General features: G+C 46.5%; 1 protein-coding gene across 1 annotated transcript in view; it reads right to left on the bottom strand.

Moving 5' to 3' along the window:
• Trpm1 (transient receptor potential cation channel subfamily M member 1) overlaps positions 1-9,348 on the bottom strand; it is a 104,830-nt gene that overhangs the window by 33,147 nt on the left and 62,335 nt on the right. The window contains exons 11-15 of the mRNA XM_055623146.1: positions 6,810-6,980; positions 5,452-5,586; positions 4,404-4,454; positions 1,702-1,842; positions 847-876 (exon numbers count right to left, since the gene is read on the bottom strand). Coding sequence (XP_055479121.1) covers positions 847-876; positions 1,702-1,842; positions 4,404-4,454; positions 5,452-5,586; positions 6,810-6,980 — 528 coding nt within the window. The remainder of the gene's footprint in view (positions 1-846; positions 877-1,701; positions 1,843-4,403; positions 4,455-5,451; positions 5,587-6,809; positions 6,981-9,348) is intronic.

Below are 9,348 nucleotides of genomic sequence, written 5' to 3'. Positions count from 1 at the left end.
CACACACACACACACACACACACACACACACACATACACACACACACAATGTAATTAAAAAGAAAACTCAGTTGCACCTAGAAAGTCTAGTATAAAGTAACTTTTAGGAAAATGAAAATTACCAAGTTCTGTCAGACAGGAAGCCTGAATGAATTTGTATTCCCAGTGCCTGTCATCAAGGAAATGAAAAATAAACTGAAAACAGGACTGGGAGCATAGGCACATCCAAGGAAGAATGCTGGGAGGACATAGAAGGAGTTGGAAGGACGGAAGTTAATGAGGGTGGATTTGATCATCTAAGACAAATTATATACATGTATGAAATTCTCAATAAAAGTGAAAAAATTTCAGATGTGATAGCATTAGGCTGGGGAGATGGCTCAGCAGATAAAATGCTTGCCTCTGAAGGGTGAGGAATGAGTTCAGATCTCTTGAACTCTCATAGAAACTGGGCAGCTGTCATATCTGCCTGTAATCCTAGCCCTTGGGAGGCAATGCCAAGCTGGTTGGATAAACTAGTTGTAATTAGCAAGCTTCAGGTTCAGTGGGAGAGCTTGCCTCAATAAATACAGTGGAGAGCAACTGAGAGAAACATTCGATGACAGCATGCAATGGACACACCCACAAACATAGGAAAACACAGGACAGACACACACACACAAGTACTTTAAATTTTAAAAGGTGTATGGGTTTTTTTATGAGTCAGCCAACTCATCTAAGATTTTGGTGACTTGTACAGAGTACTTATTCATGGAAAACATTGCTGATTTTTGTCTTAATATAAATCTGAAAGCTTTCACAGAGTGACCAAGGTATCAGGAACTGCCACAGACAGGATCTACTTACTTCCATTCCCAGAAGTTTAAGTGCTTTCGGCTGCGTAAAGAAGAAGCAGGAAAAGAAATGTTTACTTCAGATTAACTGGCAGTGCTGTGTTGATTAAGTTAAATACTTTGTGTCACTATTAATTAACGACAATATCCAAGTGGGGAAATGCTTTCGTATGCAAACTGCTTTTGTCATCAAAAGTCAGTTGGGAAAGACTCACGGACACACACCACTTCTTGTAAGTAAAACCAAACAAATCTGGCCTTACACATTGTGGAATGGGAGTGACGAAGGTTCCCCACCGACCTGAAGTTTACCCGACAGGGGTTCTGACAGGCTGGAGCAAGAGGCAGCGTGACAGCGTCAGGAATTAACTTTGACTTTGGTGGAGGAATAGCATCTAGTGTGGTGGGGTGGGGGTGGCTTGCCACAGCTGTCTTGGATGCCTTAGATGTGTGATGAGTTTGGCTATGATTGTTTGACCAGCAGGGAGCCCCGGACTTTTGGCAGGGGGTGACAGATGCTTTTCTGTGTCCCTTGCTTTGAAAGATGACAGCAGCTCCGGTGCTTGGCGGGAGGATGGGTTGAGAGAACAGAGATGTGGGGAGAAGGCAGGCTACTGTGGGAAAGGAGGGAGGGCAGACATGTTTGACAGCTTGCACTGCCTGGCCCAGTCTTAAGAGGTGATATGAGTGGCTGCACATTTAGTGGGAAGGCCCTGCACTGGGGGCCAGGGCAGAGGCAGGGTGGTGTACTCTGGGACCGGCGGGTTGAGGAGCTGCGTTCTGCACAGGTGGATGTAGGGGGAAGCACATCAGGGAACCGCATGCCACTCTGGGAAACACAGGACACTGCATGTCTGCTGAGCTCTACCCTCTTAGGGCCAAACAAGTTGTTGTAGAGAGTCCGGAAGCCTTTCCGAGTGTAGTTGCAGCGGTAGGCACCTCCCATGAGGTACTCCAGCACCAGCCCTATGTCAATGAGGCTGATGTGGTAATCAGGAGGAAGGTTGCTCTGTAAGAAAGGAAGTTTGCAGTGAGGACATCATCCCACAAGTCAGGCACATGTCATCATCCCAGTGGCAACTGGCTGTCACTATAACAACAGTATTCAGTCTGTTACCATGTGATACACAGGAATGACAGGTTAAACCACATCCAAGAATTGGCTTAAGCTCTTCCTTGGAAAAGAAAGAATTAGACATCCAGCTACTATAACGTCTCTGGCACACCCATGGCCAGACAGAGTGGTTTGTAGCTGGTATATGGAGGTGGGGGGAACAGGGTGGACTATCAGCAGATTTATTTGGATGACACACACAACTCTGATAGCCCCTTGCAGAGGAGGGGTGGCCTCAGGGAAGGGCCATTTCCTGCAGGAAGTAGTGGGAACCTGTAGGAGGTCAGAATATTTCTGAGGGTGGAGCCTCTCTGGTGAAAGCTTAAATGGTACTCAGTGAAGCTGAGAGACACTGGCTCTTCATTGAAGACACTAGAAGTTACCAAAAGGACTGAACATTATCAATGTAGGTATGCTGCATTGAGCTACATTCTGGCCCAAGGATTTCTTTTTAGCGACAAGGAGATGCAAGCCTGCGCTAAGGAGCTGGATGCTGGAGGAGAGGGACAGAGCTGCGGAGAGCTCAGTGCAGCATGGTGTCACTCACAGAAGGAATGTCTGGCGATGGCAAGTTGGATTGCTTAGGGTGAGTAAGGGCTTCCAGGAGATGGTGACATAGCAATGAAACAGGGATGGTGGGATAAAAGGAGGAAGGCTGAGTGCTGTGGATGTGAGGAGCTGTGTCCCAGACAGAATAGAGCCTCCTAGGGCTCCCCATGTTCAGATGAGTTAGTACAGAGGGTGGCAGAATGTGGTGGGAGGGAGTAGGGGTCATGGGCATGGGCCAAGGTCACTGGGAATTTATGTGCATTGGAACAAGCTTGAACTTCAGATTATGGCTATGGGACAATTTGGGGGTGGTGTTTATGAACAGGGAATCCAGTGGTGGGAGAGAGGCAATTATTCAAGTCATTTAGCTGAGAAATGGTTGGGCTTGAACTTGGGTAGCACCCACTCTGGAAGTTTGCACTTCCTAATCTGTCTTCCACCTGGATTGTGATGGAGGAAGTGTGTGTGGAACAAGGCTCTGCACCAGAGGCCTCTGAGGTCCCTCAGTTTCCAGGTCCACTGATTCTGTTCTGCTCTGTAGAAATCATATTCTCATATTCTTAGAACTGAATATTGATTCAAAGCACGACCAAGAGCCCCACTCTCTCATTCTACAGGGATGGATTTTCTGTCTCTAACTTGTGATGACAGGACACAAGAGGAGCCACAGTAAAACAGTATGAGGAAAATCCCACAGGAACACAGGCTATCCATAATGGGGAGACCTGGAGAGTGAGGAGAACAGCTCCCCTTGGAAACAAAGGAATCGCAAAGGCTGGGAGCCTCTGATGAAATCCACAGGACACACAGACTTCCTGGGGAACCTCCTGTTACCACTTCTGGGGTCACCTTGGTGTTATACCACGATCAAGCAGTTATCAGTGTGACAAAGCTTATTCTACCTCCCCTCTACTTTGAGTTTTATTATTGGTTTTTTTTTTTTGTCTGTATGTGTGTTTGATTGGCGTGTACGCATGTGTGTCTCTATGTTTGTGTGTGTGGGTACATATGCCTGTATGTGTCCGCATGTGCATAGAGACCTGAGGCTGATGTCTGGTGTCTTCTTCAACCTCTCTCTACCGTATATATTGAATTAGAGACTCCAAAGAACCTGGCGCTTGCCAGCTTACTTCAGAGATTCTGTCTTTACCTCTGCCAGGCTAGGGTTACAGAGGGGATGGGCATCATGTCCCTCCAGGTTAGATTTGTAACAATTATACATATAATTTGTGTGTTTGCGTGCATGCATGCATGTGCCACAGTACACCTCCTGAGGTCAGAGGGAAATCGGTAGGAATCGGTTCTCTCCTTCTACCTTACAAGTCCCAGAAACCAAACTCAGTTAGCACCTTTACCTGCTAAGCCACCTCATGGGACTTCACCTAGTGTTTACTTAATTCTAGAAATCCAAACTCCAGTTCTCATCCCTTCAACCACTTTACAGCCATCTTTCTAGCCCTTTATTATTCTCTTTTTAAAGTTACAAGTAAACTCTTGGTAGGAGCAGAGGAAGGCATTATTTCCTATGTCGCAAAATAAGAAGGTGGTATATATTAGAAACAGGAAATTGTTTTTAAGATTTTTTTAGCGATGGATGTTGGTTCACAAGTTGATGCATTAGCCCACTCCCAGGTTGCTTAGGCACCTGTGATGTCATTATTGGCTGACATCCACAGGGGCCTGGGGTAAAAGGACCCCTGCCTCTTAGTTTGCTCTCTTGCTCTCTCCCCTTCCTCTGTCGGTGTGCTCCCTCCCTTCCTCGACCATCTCTCTCTCTCCTTCCTTCTCTCTCTCCATCTCCATCCAATAAACTCTTTCATATTATATCTGTTGTATATGCATTGCATTATTTTTAAATACTAACAGCAGATGCTAGCAAGGGGTTGTAAAAGGGCAAATGGACTCACCTTCTTTACATCCCTCACCAGCAGATGAAGGGTGTTTGGTGGGCCCAGTCTCTGAAAGGGAAGCCGTCAGGCACAGTGAGTATGGTTGGCTCTTCAACTCTTGAGCAAAATTCTGCCCCTGTGAAGTGTTTGTAGTGTACCATTTTATAAGATAACTGGCCGTGGTCACCACATTCACATGTGTGTGGAAACCTTGAATAATTTTAGTGCATGTTTTATGACCATTTATGCCACAAAAAAAAGTCTTCAAATGGAGAAGAAGTTATAAATCTTCAAAACTTGAATTGTACTAGTGTAGGCAAAGCAAATTGCATTCAAATACTCCCTGTTCTGACAGGGCACAACTCCCAACTGTTAAGACTTGTTTTCACTGTAGCCCACAGATGTACATGAGAGTCCCAAGCAACAACTGAATAGCAACCCTGGAGACGACTCCTTAGGACATAAGGTCCTTCTGCTTCATGAGCCCTGGATGGAAATGCAGAGTTATAATGGTTCATCTGGTCATTTTTAGGCTTTTCTTTCCTGTTGCACAAGCAACATATGGGCCTTCATGAGGAACTGAATCTGAATCATTTCCCCAGGCTAGTGATCTACAGTCCCGTCCTCCTCCTCCACAGGAGCCGCAGCTCCTGGTAAGCCCTGAACCCCAGGGAAATGCCTGATGCTACAGTGTTCTGTATTGCTAAGTCATGGTGTTCAGTGGGCTGGAACCATCATGCACATTTTCATCTCAGGACACTTTCACCTCAGCGATAGCTGTATGAAGATGTGAGTGTATTGTACAGCAACGATCATCTGTCTGCTCCAGCTGGAGTGGTTGGCTGGCTGGCATACCATAGTTGCTAAGAATATCAATGCACACTAGCCAAGAGCAAGTGAGAAGTAGCTGCCTCCCCCTACATCCGGGCCTTCTAGCTGGGGCTGCCCCAGTGAGTCTATACTCTGCTGAGTGCTTTTTGCTTTCTTCTTTTTTGTATAACATGTGTCAAGGATAAGAGTACTCTTGGTGCTAGCTTGCCTCTGCCCTTCCTCATGGGATGCTCACAGTGTTGTAAAGCTCCTCCAGCCTCGGGATGGTAAGGAAGTGTTGCATGTTCACTCCATTTTCAATCAGAAGCTTCACAAAGTCAACCCGATCTAAGACGAGAGCATCCAGCATGGCTTGCTCCAGGGCATTCACCTGCACGAAATCCAGAAGAGAGACCATGAGTTGCCTCTCCAGAGACTCCAGGCAGGAGACCTTGGGACACATCATGGAAAGTTCTGGAGTGTTCTGAGCTATATTCTCGAAGGTTCTGTTTTGCTTTTGTTAACCTGGTGCTGGGAATTGAGCCCATGGCCTCACATATGTCAAGATTTGTACTTGGGGCCTGCACCCTGGCCTATGGTTCCCAGTGTGGTTTCCTTTGAATAAACATGCCTTAACCTTCTTTTCTCTCCCCTTGGTCTGTCAAAGTTTGTAAGGGATTTTGTCTTTTGAAAAATGAGTCGAAGAGGGCTGGAGAGTTGGCTTAGAAGTCAAGAGCACTTATTAGTCTTGAAGAGGACCCAGGTTCAAGTCACTTACATGGCAGTTCACGTTCTGTCTGTTAACTCCAGTCCCAGGGCATCCAGTGCCTCCCCTGACCACTGGAGGCACCAGGCATGTACATGGTACACATACAAACATACAGCCAAAACTCATACATGTCAAAATAATAAAAATAAATCTTAAAAAAAATTAATGAGTTGAAGGCAACCATCCAAAGCTGCCCCATTTAGTTTTTCTCTGTTGTTTCCTTGACTGGGAAACATCTTTTGGCAGTGGCATGGCCGTGTGGGCATGTCACAGGCCAATAGAGTGCCATGTGGGTGAGTAACCACAAATTCCTATTTACGGAACAAACGAACCACTCCAGAAGGAAGTTCCCATCATCTTACTCAGTAGTAGCTCTCTCTGCTTGGCAGGCATGTGGACACTTGGTGCAGGAAAATATGAAAAACAAACTACCTTTCATGCAACTAAACCCCTTTGAAGATAAATCTAGTGGTAGTGTGGAGAGAGTTGAAGGGTAGGTAACAGCAGCTACCAGCTTGGGAGGCCAGAGTCATCCATACATGATACTTGCAGGTTTTCCTGCTGCTGAATCACAGGCAGTCAGGGCCTCTGCAGTGAGTGACAAGCATATGCCGTAGTGACAAGCACTCCTATTTATGACACAGTTTTGACAGCTGATGGCTACATTGTAATGAACATACTATATTGCCACTGAAACATTGACATTAACCTCCCTTGGCATTAGTCCTTCATCCTGGTGGGGGTGAAGCAAAGGTAACAGGGGTGTCCCTTTCCTGGAGAACCAGGACAATGCCAACTCTGGGCTCTGCAATCTCAAGACACATGATCAAGGACTCTCCACACACCCAGTTCAGCAGCTCGATCTTCCTGGGGTCAGTTTCTTCCTCCACTTCTTCTTTCACTTTGCCTTTCTTCTTCCCTTTTCCTTTCCCTCTTCCCTTGGTGGTGGCTGTGGGTGGCTTCTTCTCCTTCTCTATGGCTTTGGTGTCCACAGGAGGGGCCAGGCTTCCCAGGGGCTGCAATCCACAATGAACAGTATTGAAAAAAAGATAGCAAGACTGCCCTGTATTCTAAAACAAGCATCGTGACACCCTGAACACGTACCCACATGCTCACACGTACACACACACACATGCTCACACATACACACTCGGCCTATTCACACACGTGAATAGTACATACACATGTATACATTGTAAGGCACACATGTTCAAATTCATATTCCTGCAAATAATGCCTCCATGTGCACCTGGTAAAGAAGCATACACCCGTGGATAAAGCTACGGCCATGCACATGACATGCACATGCATACATCTGAGACACACATGCACCCGCATACACAGACATACATACATGTATATACACTGTGGCTGTCTAATGAATATTTTGATACTTTGAACTACTGATCCTCATGGGTACAAAGACTTAAGCTGGCCTGATGCCATGGCTGTGTGTATTTGGAGTGGATAACACATTGATTGATGGGTGTATTTTAAGGAAAGGATGCTGAGAGGCAAATTACAAGGTCCTAAAGGTGTGCTGGTAGTCTTCTGGTGATGGGAGATGTTACTGTGAGTGGGTCGGAGGCAGCAGACACAGTGCAAGTTACTGTCCGAGAAGAAATGTGATTTGGAGAGTATTGTGGCTAAAGCAGCTCTGAACGGTGCCGTGGACCTGCACAATGTGGTGATGGATAGAGGCTTTGGGAGTACATACAGTATGAGAATGGGTGGAGGCTTCAAGGGCTCATGCAGTGGTGACGGACTGAAGGTCTCAAGGGCAGAGAGTACTCACTCAGTAGAACAGGAGGGAGAAAGAAGTGGGCCTGAAGTCCGGTAAGTGTGGAACAGGGCTATGTCATGATAACACAACCAGTGTTAGAACCAAACCATTGCCCCTCTGCTGCTGTGCTCTCCTCACTGCCTTCCCCCATCATGCGCTGCTGGTGGATTGTTGGTAGATGCAGTCCCTCCTCTTCCCTCTTTCTACTTGCTTTGCTGCATCTTTCTGTCTGTCCATTTCTCTGGCTTTGGTCACTGGCGACATTGCTGGTACCCAGGTCCTGAGCATCACCCAGCCCTTCATATCAGGCCCTTAGGTAAAAAAATTCAACAGTTGCTTCCTCCCTTAGGCTTCTCTGGCAGCTTCTTGGGCACCGCAAGCTCCAGCCTCTTTCTGTGTGGCCAGCACTTCTCAATGTCAAGGCTCTTCTAGGATTTGCCCTTAGCCCACTTTGCTTTCATTTTGTTCTCTCCCTCAGCAGTCTCACTGATGCTTACACTGCTATGTATTTATGAATAATCTTCCCTGTCCAGTTTCAGCCTACTCTCCTTCCTAGAGTTCCTTTGTGAACTTGCTTCCTATGGTGAGTGCCATATGCATGTCTCATAGACTCTCTACTTCTGTATTAGTCAGCTTTCTGCTGTTACAACGAAATAACAGAAGCTTGACACAATATATATAGCTTACAGTTTTGGAGGCTGAGACTCCAAAATAGCACAGGGCCAGTTCTGCCCAGGCCCTCCTTGTAGCATCATAAACGTGGGGAAAGGTGCCGCAATGGGAGCAGTTATGGTCTGCAGACATCACCTGGTGGGAAAGGAAACCAGAGAAGGGAGAGAAGGGGCGTCCTTGCTCCTTTTATTTATCACAACCTCTCCCACGGCAGCTAGCCATGGTCCAAAGAATGACTGCAATCCCTTCCGAAGGCAGTATCCCTCGTGCCTTAAGTATCTTCTACCAGACCCCACCTCTGAAAGCTTCCTCCATCTCAACACTATTGCTCTGGACACAAAGCCTCTAATAGGTGAACCTCCAGGGACACACCAGAGTCATCAGGATGCCTGCTGTTAAAAGAAGCCAGCAAACAAAAGCAAAAGAGAAAGTAAAAGATGTTGCTGAGAAAGTGGAGTGCACCCAGGAGACCTCTCCTCCAAGCCAGTCCTTTCCAGCGTCCCTCATCTCCACGAAGTGGCACCCATCCCTAAATGTGGTCATGTTTCATGCCCCAAACTGCTTAATTCTATCCCATTCCGTTTTCTCTTCTCTCTCCACTCTAGGTCCAGATGCTCTTTCTCATCTGTGTCACTTCAGCAGCCCATTAGAGGGTCCTGCTCAGCTGCCATGATGGTGGCACCCTCCTAGTGCTCTGACAAGATGGTCCAAAGCAACCTAAAAGATGATGAAAGTGTGTAATGCCACCTGCAGACACCTACACACAGAAAAAGAGAGAGGGAGAGAGAGGGAGAGGGAGGGAGAATATAATAGTGATAATGATGCCGTCAAAAGAAGGAAAGAGAGAGGAAGAAAGGAAGATAGGAAGAAAGAAAGAAAGAGAAAGAAAGAAAGAAAGAAAGAAAGAAAGAAAGAAAGAAAGAAAGAAA

This window comes from Psammomys obesus, unplaced genomic scaffold (genome assembly GCF_907164565.1).
Source record: "Psammomys obesus unplaced genomic scaffold, mPsaObe1.curated_primary_1811, whole genome shotgun sequence".
In the NCBI taxonomy this organism is placed as follows: Eukaryota; Metazoa; Chordata; class Mammalia; order Rodentia; family Muridae; genus Psammomys; species Psammomys obesus.
The sequence above is the reverse complement of the archived record's forward strand: the minus strand, read 5'-3'. Positions and strand labels throughout refer to the sequence as shown.